Raw genomic sequence first — 21,304 nt, 5'->3', positions numbered from 1 at the left:
GGTTTACCTTTTAGCAAAAGTTCTAACACTCAAATATCCCATATTATGCTCGATGCATGAATATCCTCGATATACAGGGTGCACGATTTAGAATCTTTATCTATTTAGAATTTTTTTCATTCGTGATAGATAGCGTTGAATTTTTCTGAGAAACTACTTTTAGCGTTACACAGGAACAACGATGAGGACGTAGTAGTTTTATGTTCCCTTCGGGTGCTTTTTTAATGTGAGTCCCCTTGCCTCTCACAGATCGGGGTGCTTTTTTAATGTGAGTCCCCTTGCCTCTCACTGTTCAATTAATTAGAGTAAGTGTTCGAAATTTTTACCTTCAACTTCAATACACTTATTGATTGTTTCAATAAAAATTTCACTTACAATCTAATTCTGTGTTTCAATAAATTGTTTCAATAAAAATTTCACGTACAATCTAATTCTGCAATGAAAAATGTGGGTCCCCATTTGAGATTTGAACGTTATTACCCACCCTACCCCGAGAGGATGGGGGGAATAACTTTTATGTTCTTTAAAAATATTGAACAGGTATTTTTTATTTCTCAATCTAATCATCATTTCTGGAGAATTGCGGAAAATATAATTTTTTGCGATTACAGCGCCATCTATCACGAATCAAAAAAAAAGTTTCGGACAAAATTTACGTATTTTGTGGCGTAGAATCCGTATCTGCAATAAAAAAAATGGGGGTTTCCATTTAAGATTTCAAAGTTGCCCCCAACCCCCACCCCCAGGGAGTGGGGTGGGAGGTCGAGTTTGGTATTATTGGATGTCCCCCTTCGAGACTAATAACTTTCATTAACCATTTTTTTTTATCCAATGCATAGTTCTCGAGATATTTCAATGTCTTCAGATAAATCGTGCACCCTGTATACAGGGTGTTTGATAGCTAGATCATGCAGACGAAAGTTGGAGATAGATTGGGTGTAGCCGAGAAGAAAAGTCATGTACCATAATGTCAAATTGGCAATAGTTACCGAGTTATTAATTAAAACATGTGAGCCAACGAGTGCGTAGAGAGCGGAGGGCTCGCCGCAGTAAGCACGTAGACATTTGATACAGGCGGAGTCAGCGAGTGGCGATAGGCAAGCGCGCGCGGCGAGGGGCAACGTAAGCGACAAAAGGCGATCGTACGCGACGAGGAGCGAGCGAGCCTTTTCTTTGTAGCTTTTTCCTTATAGCTCGCTCGCTCCTCGTCGTTCGCGCTCGCTCGCCTCTTGTCGCTTGCGCTCGCTCGCTCCTCGTCGTTCGCGCTCACTCGCTCCTCGTCGCGCGCGCTCGCCTCTTGTCGTTTACGTTGCCCCTCGCCGCGCACGCTCGCCTATCGCCACTGACTCTGCCTGTATCAAATGTCTACGTGCTTACTGCGGTCACCCTCCGCTCTCTACGCGCTCGTTGGCTCATATGTTTTAATTAATAATTCGGTAACTATTGCCAATTTGACATTATGGTACATGACTTTTCTTCTCGGCTACACCCAATCTATCTCCAACTTTCGTCTGCATGATCAGCTATCAAACACCTTGTATTCTTACGTCCATGGACAAGATAGGGAAGTCGGATAGGGCTGGTCCTGACTATGAATACGGCCCTATGTGGAAGTAGAGTGAATGAGAACCGTGCATGCTTTGCCATTACCATCGGGACGGACGTAGTTCACATGCACTTTCTCAAGGGGCGCACTAAAAAAAGTATCTCTTGGAATTCAGCCCAATGGCCACTCTCAGGCTTCTCTCTGGTAAGAATAAATTTATGAAAATATGTCTTAATTTGATGTGTAATCTTTACAATCAGCCGATAGATGACACCGTGTAGAAAGACAGCAGACAAACCGACAAACCACCCAATCGTACCCAGCGTACAGTCATTTATCATACATTTTGAGTTATAGGAATATTCATTTTTTGACACATCACTGTAATGCTATGTTTGCCTTTCACATTGTTTCGGTAGCGTTTTGTCTATAATGTATCAGGTCTCTTCATAAATCGACGGCTACGCATTTTCAATTTAAGCTAACTGATTTTCCATGTCGCGTGTATATCACGTCATTTTGAAATTAATTCACTTCGTTGATGTCGCAAGGACTAGCGGTTTTCTAAATACAAGGATGGAAAAATTGGTCAATTTTTGACAGAAGCTTTCGCCGTTGTCATACGAGTTTTCACGAATATCACGAGTGAATTATGGATTTTCGTCAGTGCTAAATATAGCATTGACCGGCGTTGCGTGAGTGCAAATGCATTTTTTATATTATTGTTTTCAATTTTTTAACGTGCCTTGATCTTCCAGCGTGTCATACATTCGTAAGAGTTGAGAGAGAATGCAGATAATAACCAGTTTGTAAAAATGGTATATGTACAGTTTTTCTCTTTTATAAAAAAGTGCACATAATATACAATTATGTTTTTATTAATTGGTTTTATAAAATAAATGTTTATTATAAATTTCTCATGACTATTTAAAATGTTTTTAATAAAGTATTTTGTGACAATTTAAAAAGCTTTGTAATACAATTATACATTAAATAAACACATATTTTAATATAAAGATTATATATATAATTCTGTCATTTCCAAATTTATAAGTTTAATAAACTACATGAGACTGAATTGTGATATACAATAATGGTGTTATTATACTTTTTAATGAGTTTCATATTCTACTTCCAGTATATAAAAGACAGAAAACTAGGCAAGCTGTAAATATGTTGATTTAATCATATATACAAGATGAGATTCAATAAACAAGAACTATTAACATTAGCTACCCAGCCTTCGCAGAAATTTGAAAAAGAAGGTATTCTATACGTGAGAGAACGGCAGGAAGGTTTCTTTCGTAGAACAGAAAGTGAGTTTTCATAATATTCACATACACACACATCCATACACAAACAAGATATTCAATTAAATAAAACCAAATAGCATATCTTATAGTGTACAAACGATGCATGACTGTCCCTTATTTATATTGTACATGTTTAAGGCTTGACAATAAATATGTATAATGTATGACTTTCTTATTTGATGTTTAATGTAGAGCCCATTGTCTTATTCGAATTGCTACATGTCATGAGTAAGAGAAAATGCATTTGATCAGAACATTGTTTTAATAAAAAAAGGAAGATATTGTTTAAATTAATATAATTTAGAATCTTTTATCTCATTAACGAGAGCTTACTGATTAATATTTGTGCACATACACATCATTAGCAATGTGATATGTATTAAATATAGGTATGATAAAATATATTGCACGAAGTAGAGTTTACCAACTTCTATAAGTCATGCCATGGGTCATTCAATATCTTGCGATCATTTTAGAGACTTTATTTTATCTCAATTTTGTTCTGTTGTATATGGCTTTGCACGAAATAGAATGTTTGTTTCGTTGTATGTCGAATAATGACAGTGTCAATGGACAATTTTATAAAAGCATTAAAAATTAGGGTAGCATCCATCTGACTATTATGCAATATCATTTAAAATCTAAATATTAAAATTTCTGAGTATTAAAATAAAAACATATTTCAATAACATATGACAAATGATATGGGACAAGTGAAAGTTATAGTGTAAAAAAATATTTTATCATTACTCGATAATTATCAGTGGTCGATGTGATAAAGGATGATACAATACATATTAATAAATCTGCTAATAAAAACGAGTTAGTAAATTTTCACTTCTACTTTATGTGGAATCAGTGTGAATTGTAAATCAATTTGCTCTGATGTCATCATGCAAGAAAATATAAATTAAGTCATTCATTTTTTCTTTTTATTTGTATATATTTGGAACAGCATTGTATTGCAGCTGTCAGTTAGCCTCGTGCAATTTCCAGGTACAGGTAAACCAGAGAATAAAAATCAGAGAGGAAAGAGTCTACGAGATCTCAATTGTGTTACAGCTGGTGCAAACAAAGGTACATTATTCGAGTGCATTTTTCTATATTTAAACACATACATGCATTCTTTTTATTAGAATCTTTATGCTCTTATCACAATTTTTACACAATTAATAAAATTAAAATAAATCAAGCCACCCAAGGGTGGCTTAATTTATTTATTTTAATTAACATATATGGATGTTCCTTACATTTATAAAAGAGAAATTTGAGAGAATGATGCATGTTTTAATGGGATTGATCTTGCATTTGGCCGGTCTGATATTGAAAATTAGACGATGTAAAAGATTGGAAATTGATGGATGCAATAAACAGAATGAAAGGAATGCCAAGCTCTCAGTTAGAATTTACTATTTTGATTTAATATGTAATCATGACTTTTGTTTATAGAGATTATTCGTTTTCTTTAGTTTTCTTGTCCTCCGATGGAATCTAAGTGGTGATGATGTAATGCATGTAGAATATTTGTGCTAAAACCTTGACCCTCGATCTATTGAAATATAAAAATATATATTCAATATATATTTTTTAATATGTTATTTTAGTTATTTCATACTTGATATATTTGTACTTGAATTTCTTACTAATTAATATGTAAAAAATATACAATGTAGGACATGTGATTATTTGATTCTGTTGATAGAATTAAATATAAAATTTATACGACATGCGACGTTACAAAGATATATTTTTGATAAATTGAGGGTTGATTGCAAATGAAACAATGCTTTGTTGCATGTTCCACATAATTATTTTCTTACAAGTAAAGCATCGGAACTGTCCCTCACCCATTTGGATGGGCTTTGGATATGTTGTAGAGCAGCAAAAAATAATTAGGTCATTTTTTTATATGCATATCTCAACGTTTAGGAGTTGAAAATAACGGATTTAACCCCTCGAAAATAACGGATTTTTTCAATTTTTGGGAATATGTTCTAAACTATGAGATATGAGATGTATGAAAAAATGATTAGATGAAAGTTTAATGGTATTTTATGCTCTATGTAATGGTATATTTAGATTTGCGAAAAATACCAAATTTTTTAATTTACCCCCCCCTGTCCATTATAATTTTTGCCAATTTCAAAATTTTTGTAAGGACAAAAAAAAGAGCTTAAAAAGACAAATTCATCCATATATAATAATATTATATTTGACCGATTACATTTTTAGAAAAACGCATTTGAAACTTTGTATTATATGAGTTGCTCTGCGTTACATTGCGCTATAGGCTTATATACTATATTATTTCTTTTCTGTAACATGATATTTACACAAACAATAATTGCATCTTTTGCATATTGTAAATGAACAAAAATTATTATTAATTACATCATATGCAACGTATTATATAACATTATATCGCATTTGATAAATTATGCTGCGTGAGAATGGAAACATATTTGGTGTTGCTATTGCATGAGTGGGTCTTGGAATAAGAAATATATACAGATACACATACACAGAAACATACTGAATATATATAGAACACACGCAGTTTAACAAGATTTAAAATGAAACTTGATATAACTCGTCGAGAGTGACACAAACATGACATATGTATAAATAATGCATATGCGTAGCGCATTTATGGTACATATTCATGGCAAAGATGATGTTCATGGAAAAAATGTGTTACATAAAGAGATTTCTTACACCAAGAACATATAATTATTGCAGTTTGACCACAAATGTCGCAATATATTTTTATATTACTTTTGAAACAAAACTCGACTTGTTTGAAATTCTGTCGGTTTATTTTGCACATATCTACTTTTAAACCATGCGTATTTATAATACGTAAATAGATTTCGAAATCTAGGTGATGAGAACTGATTATGCGTTAATGATTGCAATTTAAGTATATTATTTCTGACATGAAGATCTATTGCAAGATCTAACAACATAACCATATCTGAAAAGTATTTAATAAAATTTTTCCACATTCAAAATCCGTACACATCCAATGGCTGTATTTTTCCCGTTGTGCCAGCCGGAATAGTTAGTAAAACAATATCTGTTGCAAATTCTGGTCTAGTTTCTGCAATAATATTAGGACACTGACCAGTCTATGAGTCTAGTAGTAAAACTGATTTCGTTCCAACATTTGGAAAATATACATCTTTTAACCAAGTTTTTACATGTTGCGATGTTAATTTGCCTGATTTTGAAGCCATAGTATAAATATTAGGTGCTTTAAATATATTTTCTTGCACTCTTGGACCAAATATTCCACCAACTTCTTTTAATAATATGAAAAGAGGCGACAATAATCTACCATTGGCGGTAATGGTCGGCTGTATAGTGTAACTATGCGTGGTTGATGATATTGACTGTACTACAGTTTGTACTTTCTTTGTACCTTTGCGCGCTGGAGTACAACCGGCATGAAATTCTAATTGGAATCCGCTTTGATCTGAATTATAAATATTTTCGAGTTCATATTGACCGATGTAATATTTTACATTTTTAATGAATGTTACGCATGTTATTTTTTAGATCTGTTTCTGATAACATAGACTTTTTAGTAACAAATTTTGTTATTTTCCGTGATACAATATTATGCATAAGTTTAAATCTTCTCATCCATGTCTCTGAAGCTGTGAATCCTGGTACATTTTCTACTTGTGCTCGAACAGCTCATTGTGCGATATCAATGTGAATAATTATTCCTTTCTCAAGTACTTCATTGAAACAATTTATTACGTAATCAGAAATTCATCTTAATTTTTCACTTCTAGTACCTTGATTGATTTCTTTTTCCCATCATCGTAATTGTCGTATTGATGCAACTTTCCGAAATCTTTGTCTTACTCCTAACGATTTCCGTCTCGTTTTACCATTCTTCCAGTATTCTATGGCACTCCTTTTATACTCAATTGGTAATGCTTCTATAGAACATAATACTTCTTCCGGTAAATACTCTATTTCTTCATGACTCTGAAATAAGTCAACTGCTTCAGCTTCGGAGGTCTCATATAGATCATAAAAATCTAGAGATATTTCTTCTTCTATTTCTAATACTTTTTCGTTACTTATTTCTTGTAACATGTATGCAATTTTCTCTTTTACTTCCCGTTCCTCCAAAGTTATCGGACTCTGAGGAATATTTAATGCAATAAAAGTCACATACAGTAACATTATTACATTTAATCGATTAAATGGTGTCATTCTAAAAAAAATTACTAATTAAATATCTGTTCCAAACTATGATTATGTAAAACATATTGCGTACTTTATATTTAATTAAAGCAATCTCTTTATGTTAGTTATATGATACTCCTTTTTCTCTTGATAGAAAATATGATTTGAGTCCAAAATAAACCACTGAATCGTGAGAAAGTAATCAATAATTCAACGTCTCGTTAATATAGACACAGGAAGCAGTCTTACAAAATATGTAATAATGAAAAAAATATTCTAAAGTATGAAGCATGAAAATCCAAATATTACATAGGCTGAAAAGAATTGTAGAAATTTGCTTAAGTTTATTAGAATATAAATAACATTGTTGAATTGTTGAATTAATATTGACGCGTTACGTGTTGGATTATTTTATATGACATGCATAACACAGCACAAAAACTGTACATATAAAACTGCACAATAAAACAATTATTTGCTAATTTATAAAATTAGAATAAAAAGCAATTTAAAATTATTATAAAATACATGTTTACGAAATCATATTACTAATAGATATAGTGTTACGTGATGGACACGCTCGCGATGGATGAGCGGAACGTCGAAGTTACGTTTTGAATTGATAATATTCCACATCACGGATGTTTATATACACTTCTTGCTGTTCACGGCTCCATCATGTTGCACACGATACTATTGTTTGTTTCACAATTCTATATCAATATGCGAGTGTTATTTTTATTCTCAATTGTGTATCCAAATCAGGCTACTTGGCAATACTTCGTGAAACTTTGCCAGCAATCGTTATGTAATATAATAGCATAATATCTCCTACATTTTTAACTTCAGTTTCAACTTCTCTTACATTTATGTCCCAATATATTTATGCTAATAAAAGTAGAATTAATAGAAGATATTGCTATTTATTAAATAAACTATATGAGAATTGAGTCAGTTTCGACGAGTTATATCGAGTCTCATTTTAAATTTCGTTAAACAACTGCGTGTGTTTTGTATAAATTCTGTATGTTTTGCTCTATTTAGTCAATATATTTTGTGTGTATATCTGTATGTATTTCTTATTCTAAGACTTACTCATGCAATAGCAACACCAAATACGTTTCCATTCTCACACAGCATAATTTATCAAATGCCATATAATATTATATAATACGTTGTATATGATGTAACTAATAATAATTTTTGTTCATTTATAATATGCAGAAGATGCAGTTATTGTTTGTATAAACATCATGTTGCAGAAAAGAAATAATATAATATGTAAGTCTATAGCGCAACTCCTATAATACGAAGTTTCAAAAAATGCGTTTTTCTAAAAATGTAATCGGTCAAATATAATATTATTATATATGGATGAATTTGTCTTTTTAAGCTCTTTTTTTGTCCTTACAAAAATTTTGAAATTGGCAAAAATTATAATGGACAGGGGGGAGTAAATTAAAAAATTTGATATTTTTCGCAAATCTAAATATACCATTACATAGAGCATAAAATACCATTAAACTTTCATCTAATCATTTTTTCATACATCTCATAGTTTAGAACATATTCCCAAAAATTGAAAAAATTCGTTATTTTCGAGGGGTGTTTTCAACTTCTAAACGTCGAGATACGCAGATAAAAAAAATATGACCTAATTAATTTTTCTGCTCTACAACATATCCAAAGTCCATTCAAATCGATCGTCGACGGTTTACTTGTTAGATAGGAATTTTCTACAAATGTGATAAAAAATTATATTTTAATCTGCTAATATTTACGCGAGGTACATATCACTTTAAATTCAATTAAAAAATATGTAAAAAGATATTTCTTTTAATATGCATAAAATTATACACATTTACAGCAAAATACAAAAGTTATTTACATATATATTGTGGAAAAAGAAATTTTATTTAGATTATTGCTTCTCGTATAGCACAAATCTTTATACTTTAATGTCACATCAATCGCATTGATTTTAATAAAAAGAATAAGAAAGAAGGGAAAAGATCAAGGAACACGGTGATTTAATAATTAAACAATAATAAAGGTAACTGAGAAAATATTCTAACTTTTAAAAGAGTGCTTTCGATGAACATCATTTATTTGTCGTTACTGAAATATCCTGTACAAGATTGAAGAAAGAATTCTTTCTTTTCTTATCCCCTTTCAGTTTATTATCAAAGGAGACCTCATAAAATTATCTGCGTCGAATCCAAATAAATTAAACAAGAGATGTTCTCCCCCTCCTCTCCCCTTCTTCCTCGTCCTGTTTTTCCCCCTTCTTTTCTTCTTTCCCTTTTCCTCTTCTCTTTTTTTCTTTCTGCTACCTTTTCTTCGTCGTTCGTTATTGTCCGCGCGCCAGTTACTTGAAACTAAATCTTCTGGTAAATGCTACATTGACTCTCAAGTTACACTTTTTTTGTTTTTGTTGTATAGTAAGTCTCGAACGATGGTGCAGGCTACGTGGCAACCTTTTGTTTTATTTCAAATCGCGGGAGCAGTGGTCGGAGCCGTTAGGAGTAATTATACTGGAACAATGTACGGTCCGCATGGAGTCTCCCAACAATCACGTCCCATACGGGTTCAGCATAGGCAAGCATATATTATCTATTTTTTCCTTTTTTGTTTCCTTTTCTCTTTTTTTTTGTTTCCTTTTTTCTGTTGTTTTCGACTATATTCGACGACTTGTCGCTGTCATTATTGGCTACGTTCAGAGAACAACAATAAAATGATCAACTTTTGAAAGAAGGATGGAAGATCTAAATTAGCGGATCTATATATCAACTATTAGGTACTTTTTTCTAAACGGTTATATAAATGTTATGTTTTCTGTACGTAGTCATTGTTATCTTTGTTTGCATGCGTACGCCTATTGGTTTCACGTAGCGTGCGAGTGCGACGTCAGAAGCACAGACAGAAAAATGTTGCAGTTTTCGACGGAGGCTTGTTTCAACAGTTAGGCGCCAATACGGCCGAAGAAAGGGACAGTTGGTTACAGGCGTTGCAATTGGCCAGCTACGAATGCATGCGAAGTCAATTGTTATCCTTGCGACAGCGCATAGAGGCATTTAGTGGTCACAAGCACGACACCGATATTCAGATGTTGCGGTTGCAGCGCGGGACTTTTACAGGTTGGGTAAACGTTAAGAATTTGGAAATGATATTTTTTGCTTTTATAGATGTGCGGCTTGCGGAATTATACTAAATCGCGAACATTCATAGAATATCAATTTACTGCTTAATTCAAATTGCATGTATTTATTGAATCTTATAATGTCGAATTTTCAAATTTTTAAACATTGACCATCGTAATTGTGATTGCTTTGAACATTTACACGTTATAAACATTATAAAGCTTCATCTACAGTGCTTGTAACAATATCTGGTTGTAAGTCCATAGCATTTAGTTGAAGGTTGAATTTAACGTTTTTAAAACAGTGTTATTTACAATGTTATTTACAATGTTTACAGCAAAATGTAAAATGGAGTAATCAGGAAAAAAGAAAGTTAGAGCTTTAATTTTAATGCTGATTGTCTTTTTGTTTGTTTATTGCGTCTTTAATTACTCATAAGTAAACTTGAAAAAATTTAACTTCATTACTTTTTTTTAATTTTTTTATTCTCTCCAATAGCAGTCCAAGTGGACTCCTTTACTTCATTATTTCTATATAACATTTCATGAATTGTTATATAAAGAAAGATTAGTTATAATTATGAGTCCGGCTATAGTTGTTATAGCAGCTCTTTGTTTTCCTCTTATTTCTGCTTATCGCTTTTCTCATATTTAAAAAGTTCATTCTCTTTTTATTTCATTTTGGTTAAAAAATATTGTATTTCTTAATTTTGGAAATATAACTGATATTAGCAATTGATTCTGCATTTGCGTACTTTTTGTGTGCTGCTTTGCTCTATTTAGTCAATGTAAGATTAAAGCATAGAAAATAAAAATAATTCATTTTGCTTACGATCTTATGTGTTACTTATATAGTTTATTACGCCGAAAACAGGTCGTTACAATCGGATCCTACGAATTTACAGCCATACTCCACATGAATTACAGTCATTACAAATAGGTCTTAATTACTCGTATTTATTGTTTACTTTGACGTGTAAGCGCTCATACAGTCTGTAAAGTAAGAGCGTGTACGGCATAAATGGCAATTGGCTTCAAATATCGTCCTAGTTTTTTGTGAGCCGATAGATGAAATCTTTGTCGTGAATGCTTTGTCACAAAAGATTCAGTTGGCATCGAACTCTAACCTGAGAAACACGTTAACCGCCATGAGTGCCGCATACGCATCGCGCTACGAGGCTGTGTTCCTTTGTTCCCACCCCAAAGGACCAAAAATGTCATATGCAGTGGCTGCTAAATATATGGGAAAGTCAAAATCATTCGTCGCTAAGTGAGTTCAGCAATATAAGAAGATAAAAAATGTCGCCGACTTGCTAGAACGTGGCTCGATAGGCAAAGTGACGCCGAATATGGAAAAAAAAATTGTGAATTTGTTTAAGCGGAACCCGACCTTAACATTGCGATAAGGAGCAGCAAAATTAAAACAGAAGGGTATAGAAGTATCACATACAACTATTCGAACCCATCTCTTTGCGTATAATCTCAAATATCGAAGTACAATGAAGAAACCACTGTTAGACGAAAAACATGTGACGAAAAGACTCGCTTGGGCAAAGGAGAATTTGGACCGAGATTGGAGCAACGTGATCTTTACGGACGAAGCTTCTGTTTGGGGATATACTGCCATCCGACGTTTCTGGTCAACCTTGACCAATAGATTAATACAACAGACTGTTAAACACCCTGTAAAAGTTCATCTTTGGGGCTGCTTTTCGAAACAGGGTTTTGGAGCATTACATCTGTTTACATACAATTTAAATGCTCCGAAAATGCTTAAAATTTATGAGAAATGTTTGTTGCCGACTGCTGAACGATGCTTCATAAAAAGAAACGAGGACTGGATCTTACAGGAAGACAACGACCCAAAACACCGGAGCAAGCTTTGCACCGAGTGGAAAGAGCAGTCTGGCATCATCACACTTGATTGGCCATCGCAGTCGCCAGATGCAAATCCCATTGAAAATGTGTGGGCATATCTCAAGCACAAGCTTCGAGGAAAAAGAGTGTGCACTTTGAAGCAGCTGACACGACAAATTCATCTCATTTGGAGGTCTTTACCGAACGAATACGCAGTCAACTTAGTGGAAAGTATGCCTCAGAGATGCCAGGCACTTATCAATGTCGGTGGTGACTGGACTCATTATTAATGGTATAGCATTTTTCTTCTCATGGAGTACAACAAATCCATGTACTTAAAAATCATTAAAAATAAATGTTTCTATACATTAACCCGTGCACGCTCTTACTTTACAGACTGTAGATTAAGTAATAACGTCATCGTAACGTCATAACTTCTGCATACAAACGTTTACTTTAATGAGGTAGGATAGCGAAAGCGTAAGCTTTTATGCTTGTTTCTGAATTTATCGGAAGTAGTATTAAGTATGTATCCAATAAATTATGATATTAAGTAAAACATTTTGAAACAAACCGTACTTACATGGTCATTATCATTTTAGTCAAAGTTACTAGTTATCCAGATAATGTGAAATATTTTGGAAATGATAGAATTGTTCAATATTTTCCAAGTCATTGAGAAATATTTGAGGATTATGATATATTTTCTTCTTCCTAATTTCTGTTAATTAACGATCATTTTGATCAATTTCCTGTTTTTACAATTATTTTTCTTCATTTCCAGATCTTGCTTTTGCAATTCAAAATTTTAATGAAATAATAAACATAGCAAACTTAATAAATATATAGGTTCTTTAGATAACTTTAACAATATTAATATTTGTGCAAACAATACATACATACAGTCTGTCAAGCAAGAGAGTGGTCGGGTTAATTTATAAAAAAATATAAATAAAATTTTTAAATATATATATACATTGTACTCGATGAGAATAAGGATGCAATTATGTCAATAATGCGTCCAGTCACCATCGGCGTCGATAATTGCCTGGCATCTCCGAGGCATGCTTTCGACCAAATTGACGGCGTATTGTAGCGGCAAGGACCTTCAAATCTAGATTGGCCGTCGCAGTCGCCCGATGTAAATCCCAAATTGAAAATGTGTGAGCATACATTAAGCAGAAGCTTTGTGGAAAACGCACGTACATTTTGAAGCAGTTATCTTGCGAGATTCGTCGGATTTAGATCCTTGCCGCTACAATACACCGTCAATTTGGTCGAAAGCATGTCTCGGAGATGTCAGGCAATTATCGACGCCAGTGGTAACTGGACGCATTATTGACATAATTGCATCCTTGTTCTCATCGAGTATAATGCATATATGTATTTAAAAATTTTATTTAATAAATTTTTTTATAAATTAACCCGACCACGCTCTTACTTGACAGACTGTACATACATAATAATATATAATTTAACTTTTCATCTGTCATTTTGCGCTTATAGTTACCAAAACGAGCGCTATTCTTTATTACCGTATATTCGTTACCGTATATTACCGTATTAAGCGCTCAAACATCAAACTGAATAGTTGAGAATAGTACTTATAACCTTTTACAGTGTATGAGCATTCAAAGCGAACATTCATACTGTTTCATGTTGAAATCATTCCTTTAGATCCGGCGGAGGTACCGATGTGTGAGATATCATTAGCTTGCGATAATCTACTGTGTGATGGACATGGCAGACCACCTACACCTGTTTTAGAAATAGATGTACAGTCAAAATCTTCTAAAACCTGGATTAAATATGCACGGACAGAAGTTGTAGAGGTAATTGCGAAAAATCCTAGATCTGTTTTTCTAATCTTCGCTATAAACATTTCTTTTTTTTTTTCAATCATTTCAGCGAAGTAGTAATCCTAGTTTCTTAACTACGGTAAGTTTCCGTGCGAGTGATGGTTTGACAACCGAAACAAAAATTAGAATAACTGCATACGACATCAGGGAAAGAGTTAGTCAAACCGCAACTCCGATAGGAAGCGCAATAGTGACATTCAGCACGGTGCAAGACACTCCAAGGTAATATTAGCTTTGTTATTGGGAAAACTCGAAATCTCGAAAGGAAACTTAAAATTCATAATCCATTTGTCTTTTAATTTTTACTCCTCTGAATTTAAAAATTTCTTAAAAAAATCTTAAAAAGTATAATTTTTCTCTAATTATTTCTTCTTTTTTCTTCTACTTCTTTCTCTTTGGTCTCTTGATAAATATGCAAACTTTTCTCAACATTTAATGAATAAGTTTAAAAATATAAAAAAGTGAACAATTATATGTTAAATTTATATATAAAATTACTAAATATATCGATATTTTCTTACTTTATTTTGATTTTAGATTAAGGATACCGTTAAAGTCAGCGAAAACTACCACTGTCGGATTTTTGACAATTAACGTGTGGAATTTAGAAGCTGAGGATAAAGGAAATAGTACAGAAAGCACACCGTCGAGAAACGTGGTATATGGCAATAATAACCAACAAGTAATAAGTTAATAAGTTAATTTAATATTGCTACATTAAGATTCTTGGTCTTTCACAGCAAAACTCTTAATAATATTAGAAATGAGAAAATTTATATTAAAAATTTTTGTTGAATTATGTCGAAATAAAAAGATATTTTCATAAAATAACATAATCGATTAAGTATATTTCTAAAATGTTCCAGAAACTTCTCTTTTGTCAATATAATCAATAAATAGGTGACAATTCAATATGACAAAATCATAAGAAAAAATAGATTAAAAAGAAAATTTGCAAATTATATTAATTTTGCGATTATTTATTGTTAAAATAAAAAGGAAGTTTCCGGAGCATTTTAGAAATTTTATTTTATTTAATTGATTGCGTCGTTTTATGGATATATTTTTTATTTCAACAATTCGTAGGAATGTTTAATACGTATTTCCACGCTTCTAACGTCATTATTCAAGATCGTTACGGCAAGGAAAGAAGAGTTCAAAATTTAATTTTTATCGATTTATTTTTATATAATATTTTTCAGTTGCCTTCACATAGACGCTCGCAATCGTTGCCACCCAGATTAGGGACAAAAATAAAGTTCCCGCATCAAGGCCAGTTAAAGTTGCTTTTTGCGAATCCATATGTACAGACTTATCGGTAAGTACAGACTGTGCATTGATGACAATTCCTCGAATTAACGTTTCTTGAACCAATTTCTTAAATATTTTGGTATATCTATGATACGTTCTTTGATCTTCTTTGGATTTATAGATTCCATTCCGGATTGGGCGGTGATATTTGTGTGCACGAGATTATGGCGGAGAGCAAGTTCTGTTTCCAATTTCCTCAACATTTGCTGTAAGAATATATAATAGTTTTATATTATAGACAGTAATAGAGCAAAGATGAAGACAGTGAAGTGAAATGCGATTGGCAAATTGCAGAGGTATTTGGATACAGGAGGAAAAGGAATTGCTACAAGAAGTAGCTGGAATGGGAGAACTGAGGGAACCTTGGCATACAAAACAAGTCGAATTACTTGATCGTCACTTGCACTTATTACATTTGTATTCCCAAGCCAAAGAAAACTTAGCTGCCTATAAAGGTGAGTGTATATCTCGACTTATCTATTACACAGGGTGTCCGGGATCTTCTGGAAACGAAAAATTGTGAAGATTAAACAGATCAAGCTGAGAAGAAAAGTCAAGTATCATCTTGTAAAAATCGCGATCATTAAGTTATTAATGATTGAAAATAATTGCATCTAGAAACTTTTTTAATTGATAACTTGAAAATTTGCGTACTTATTTGCAAAATAGTACATGACTTTTCTTCGCAGTTTGATCTGATTAATCTTCACAATTTTTTGTTTCCAAAAGGTTCTGGACACTCTATACAGGTTGTAAAAGTGCTTACTAAGTGCATAGTGTTATTCCTAATAAAAAATCAAGTCGAGAAGTCTTAAATCATTTTTTTCTATTAAGCAATAATTATTGAGAATAAAGTCATGTCAATTAGCACTGATCTTTAGTTGGACGCACATTAGTGAGCCACATGCCTCATAGCGCTCACATACACTAAGAGGCGTGCGGCTCACTAACGTGTGAGCGGCTAAAAATTTGTGCTAAATGGCACGACTTTATTCTTAATAATTACTGTTTGATTAAGTATAATAAAAAAAAATGGTTCAAGACTTTTCCACTCAATTTTTGATCAGGAATAACATTGTATTTAGTGAATGTTTTAGTTACACCCTGTACACACACACACGCACATGCACGCATGCACACGCACACACACGCATGCGCACACGTACGCACACGCATGCACACACACGCATGCGCACACGTACGCACACGCATGTACACGCACGCGTACACACACGCACACATACACGCACGCATCTAAAATATCATATTTCAGGAAGTTATTTCAAGCAGTCGTCGCGAAAAAACGATCGTACTCTCGAATTTGCACCTCTTAACTTGCATCTTCAAAGAATGTGGGTTCATAATGATACGCTAAACAAGTGTGGATTTTACGACTTTATTAGCGTAGGAGCTTTCACAGCGCATTCTCATAAAAGTAAAAATGGTGGACTTATAAGGTATTGTGTAAAGTTAGCACACAAGATTAATCGTCTAAGTAACTTTCAAAGTAAGATATATTTTTCTTTACATGCAGATTGGTGCAGGCGTTGAAGGAGTCGCCAGTACGGAGCAATCAGTTGTACCAAGGAACATCTAAGATAACGATGGCGCATGATGCGATTCAAGCGATTAAGCAATTGCGCCGAGATGTTGTAGAGGCAATGAGATCATTGATGAAGCTCGCCAAAGAGAAGCAAACAAGCGGCATGTTGCCCATATGTGAAGATATGATTACAAAAACTCGGATCTTACTCAGCCTATGGGATCCTGGTTTAGTGGAAGAGGCATTAACGTTTTTGGAAGAATATAAAGTTGCAAAAGTCCAAAAGAACTCTGCACCAACAAGCACTGATGACACTCTGACTTTAGATTTCAAGACAAACCAATCTCTATCGCCATTCAAGCGGATTACACAGCAACTGAATTTCGACCTGAAAAGTCCCGATTTCGATGATTTTGTCACGCCCGATACTCCTGAATGCGTCCAAGATATTTGGTCTAAGGGTGGCATGAGAAATGATGAATATGCACCGTTACCATATGCGAGAAACGACGTGACCAGTAGCAACGTTGGCGAGAGCGATGATGCTGCGGAGGAGAATTTTGTGATATTCCCGGACGTGGAAGACGATCCGAAACAAACTGAAGCGGAGACTGCAGATGAAAGCGTTCAGCGAGTTCATAACCATGAAAACAAGGAAAATTATGAGGATGAAAGGGAAGATTTGAAAAGCGACGCCGATCCATGCAGACGTTTCCTTGATACTCAAAAGATGTGTAATTCACCCTCGGCAAATTATTACAAACCCACGGATGAGCCAGAGCCATGGGATCTCACTCAGCTGAACATCGAAGCGAGTGTTATGTGTCTCGTGTCAAAAGTTAAGTTTCTTTGTGGCAGATGCAGTAGTCCGGCTGTACGACTGCGTAATAAGGGCGGACACTTGAGCAGATCGCAAAGCCTTAAAGGTTGTCCGCCGAGTAATTGGCACAATGCTGAAGTCGTCACCATACAGCCGAAAAACGGCATCAAATGCGAAGAGTCGAATAAATTATTGGAAGAAACGAACGATGCGTCGCGACAGCAGTCTAATCCGGGAATGGAGAAACCGGCGTTCTCTAAAGCAAAAGAAGGTAAAAGAGATTTTATTCCTACTACATGAAAGATAATTTTTATTACAATGAAAGGAAGAAGGATGAAAAAAATATGATAAAAACACGTGCGATGTAATATATTTGTTAGAAATAACAGATAATTATTGTAACTCATTTTCCAATAAAGTGTGCCAAGCGGTCGATTCGATGACGCGAGTGATCAAAAGTAATTCAGGACAGAGGAACAAGTTTACCGAAGGTCTAGATTTCGCGTCCATCGTAGATTGGACAAGCGAGCTCAGGCCGAGCATGAAGAAGCTACGACAGGCCATGGACGGGTTGCTCAAGACTGCCAGATTGACACATTCGGTATTTCGCGTACAGGAAGATTCCAAGACGGCGCAGCGTGTGTGCAATGTTCGTTACAGACGGGACGTTTGCTTCAGTCAAGCGGTGAGTGATTTACTATTAATATTATTTGTGGTGAAGATCAGAGCAAAGATCTTTACGAGAAAATCTGAGATCGTGAAACATTTCAGCTGACAGCCTTAGTAACTGGCATAATGGCAAAACTGTGGTGTCAACGACCCGACCCAATGTTTCTGCTAATACTTACAACTTTGGGACCATTGGTCTCTTTCGAAGGTCTCCTTAGTTATTACGGAGACGAGATTGATATGTGGGGAGATATGGCTGTAGCAGTTGAAGACACTCATACTGTCACGTTCACTTTGTCACGATGTGGCATTCAATCCAGGTAAGTGAATAATTATGTATTTACTCATATTGCACAAAGAAAAATGGAAATGTTATTTTATAGAATTGAGAAAAAGTCCAATGTGGCGTTTCAATTGCCTCTACCGCGCGTAGTAGGATCACGGAGCGCGTTGACAGTAATACTCCCAGTTCCAGACACGATTTATTCTCTCCTGCCATTAGTGCCCTCATCTAGGCAGACGTTGTCGTTTAATGTAACGCCGGTGTTCTTTAACGTCGGTATTAACGAGATGGCTTCTTTGGCTGAAAGTCTTGGTACTACGAAACCGCAAGAAAAGAGTAACATGGATAATTTTGACAGGCTAAATGAGTATTATTTGAGATTCAAGAAGTTGAATCTACCGACGGAACCTGCATCCACGCGTTGTGAGCATATTTTCTCTTTTTTCCTTTTTATTATTTTCTTTTTCCATTATTATCCGTAACATGATCTCCGAAAGATATAAAAAAGTCTAAAAAATTTTTAATCTTTTAGATATTTTCTTGGGACATTTTTTAGATGACAGATTCTAAAATAAATGTATTGTTGCAGTTGTCGCCAGATCGATATTAGGCCACACATTGTCAGATATGATGTCCAACTTAAAAACGTGCGTGCAAGAGAAAGTGAGCAAGAACGTAGAGATTTTGCAGTTATCTTCGCAGATATGTCGAAGAATGCGTGGTTTAAGATTTACCAGTTGCAAGAGCGCGAAAGATCGAACCGGTATGTCGATCACCCTCGAGCAAGTTAATATACTTTCATCGGAATATCATTTGGCCGAGCACGAATATATGAGGGCACTCGACTGCATGCGAAGGTAAATGAGAAAACAAGAGGAAAATAATAATCAACAAAAGAATGACAGATAACGCAAACGTTTAAAAATTTTTCTAAATAAAGATTTCAATTATATAAATCAGAAAAATTCCACATATTACTGCTTTAAGTTAAAACATAATGGATGATTAACTCTTTCTCGGAGACTTTTCGAATTACCTACCAACAACTTAATCGTATTTTCTTACATAATAACGGTACAAAATAATGGTACAAAATGAATGGCTTCAAATTAAATAGTATAATTTTGGGACTAGTTATTTTATTCGAATAATATTTGTTATTCAATCTTATAAAATTTATAAACAAGAAATCAAACTTTTATATCTTATATTTTTCTAATGTATGACAACGTTTAAAACAATCACTGACATGCAATGCACTCTTTCATCTGAAGTTTTTCTATTTGAACGTACAATATACTTTTATACAGAAATTGCCCTTCATATAGGATCGCTCTTTATCTCTACCTCCCATTACAAAGAAGTGCCGTCATCACTATGAAGACTTACGTATCGTCGGCTGATATTCTCTTACTGTGTACTTACTGTGTACTCGGCATATTTTCCATTTCTTTAATTGTATTTTCGTGTAATGCGAATGGAAAACTTCAAGAAAACATACATTTATGAAAAATTTTGCACTTGCATAATTTATCCTATATAATCACAAATAATTTCTTTTTGTCTCCTCAGAGTGGACAACCGAGTGTAAACGGTTAATATCCAATTAATTTTTTGAAAAATTATATCTTAGAGAATTAAACATCTCTTAAATATATTGCTTACGTTTTATGTTATTTAGAAAGAAATTTTAATATTCTAACATTAATTATTTGATTAACTCTATTTCTATTGCTTTAGTGAGGGTTGCCGACGAGAGAACACCTGGAAAAATATTAGCGTGCGGAAGTATGCGTTTAACAGCTTGCAGATTCTAACGTTGCCTCGACTTTACCGACCACCAACTGGCACGTACGGATCTGCCCAGACATAGAAACAAAAGCCTGATTACGTACGTATATTACATTACGAATGATTAAGTTTAACTCTCTGGCTGTGTAACTACGGATTAACTTCCGTAATAAGCGACAAATATTTAGTACTTATATACTTGTTACCGGATAGAGCGGTAAGTTGAACGGCAAAAATAGCCGTTCATAAGTGACGTGATTCTTCTTTAGGAAAAATATTGGGGGCGGCCGGCATGCGACTGGCATACGTTAGGTGTACAAAATGCGGTCAGTGGCGTAGCGATAGCGGCATTGGATGCTGAATGCTTGCAATTTTATCTTTTGTTAAAAATTTCTTCAACGCATTTCTCGGAATTTATTATTCGTTAATTCATTATAATTAGAAATTCTCTCTCTCTCTCTCTCTCTCTCTCTCTTCCTCCCTCTCTCCCTCCCTCCCCTCTCTCTCTCTCTCTCTCTCTCTCTCTCTCTCTCTCTCTCTCTTTCTCTCTCTCTCTCTCTCTCTTTCTCTCTCTCTCTCTCTCTCTCTCTCTCTCTCTCTCTCTCTCCTCTCTCTCTATTTTTAAGTCCGACAAATTATATCATTGTATTGGAATGCATCATTACATAAACGATGTATAGCAAATACGGAAGCCTGATATGGTGAAGAAGCGAGCGATAAATTAGTTACATATTAATATGTAATTGTAACATGGATGGCTGAAAGGAGAAGAGAGATTACAGAATAAATCGGATTAAAATAAGAAATTTTATGCATTGATCAATTTTTCTATTTGTTTTCTATATTACATTCATCTTTCAATCATTCAGCAGAAGTTACTTGTGACATCTGTTCCTATTTTTTCTACTAAGCTCATTATTTTGACCCGACTTATACTTTACTCTTCTACCATTGTTAGTGAGTTCTTGTA

The 21,304-nt window shown here is 34.1% G+C and overlaps 1 protein-coding gene across 6 annotated transcripts; it reads left to right on the top strand.

The window, feature by feature from the left end:
* The first annotated feature begins 1,794 nt into the window (after window positions 1-1,794).
* On the top strand, window positions 1,795-20,820 carry LOC105185586 (type I inositol 3,4-bisphosphate 4-phosphatase). Of its 6 annotated transcripts, XM_025304725.1 has the most exons (20): window positions 1,798-2,241; window positions 2,305-2,364; window positions 2,685-2,862; window positions 3,835-3,936; window positions 9,505-9,660; window positions 9,999-10,199; window positions 13,736-13,890; window positions 13,967-14,139; window positions 14,455-14,599; window positions 15,120-15,235; window positions 15,350-15,436; window positions 15,523-15,683; window positions 16,502-16,685; window positions 16,763-17,862; window positions 18,011-18,276; window positions 18,363-18,580; window positions 18,644-18,966; window positions 19,133-19,400; window positions 20,284-20,434; window positions 20,604-20,820. In XM_025304725.1, exons 3-19 carry the CDS (start codon window positions 2,745-2,747, stop codon window positions 20,414-20,416), a joined length of 3,906 nt encoding a protein of 1,301 aa, XP_025160510.1. In that variant the 5' UTR covers window positions 1,798-2,241; window positions 2,305-2,364; window positions 2,685-2,744; the 3' UTR covers window positions 20,417-20,434; window positions 20,604-20,820. The 6 variants fall into 6 exon arrangements, with proteins under 6 accessions (XP_025160509.1, XP_025160512.1, XP_025160511.1 ...); XM_025304724.1 differs by lacking the exons at window positions 20,284-20,434; window positions 20,604-20,820 and adding an exon at window positions 19,872-20,079 and having other exon boundaries at window positions 1,795-2,241; window positions 3,856-3,936; XM_025304726.1 differs by lacking the exon at window positions 20,604-20,820 and having other exon boundaries at window positions 1,797-2,241; window positions 20,284-20,435.
* Window positions 20,821-21,304: the final 484 nt, after the last annotated feature.

Source organism: Harpegnathos saltator, unplaced genomic scaffold (assembly GCF_003227715.2).
Source record: "Harpegnathos saltator strain DR-91 unplaced genomic scaffold, Hsal_v8.6 scaffold643, whole genome shotgun sequence".
Classification (NCBI taxonomy): Eukaryota; Metazoa; Arthropoda; class Insecta; order Hymenoptera; family Formicidae; genus Harpegnathos; species Harpegnathos saltator.
This window is presented reverse-complemented; position numbering and strand designations above follow the sequence as displayed.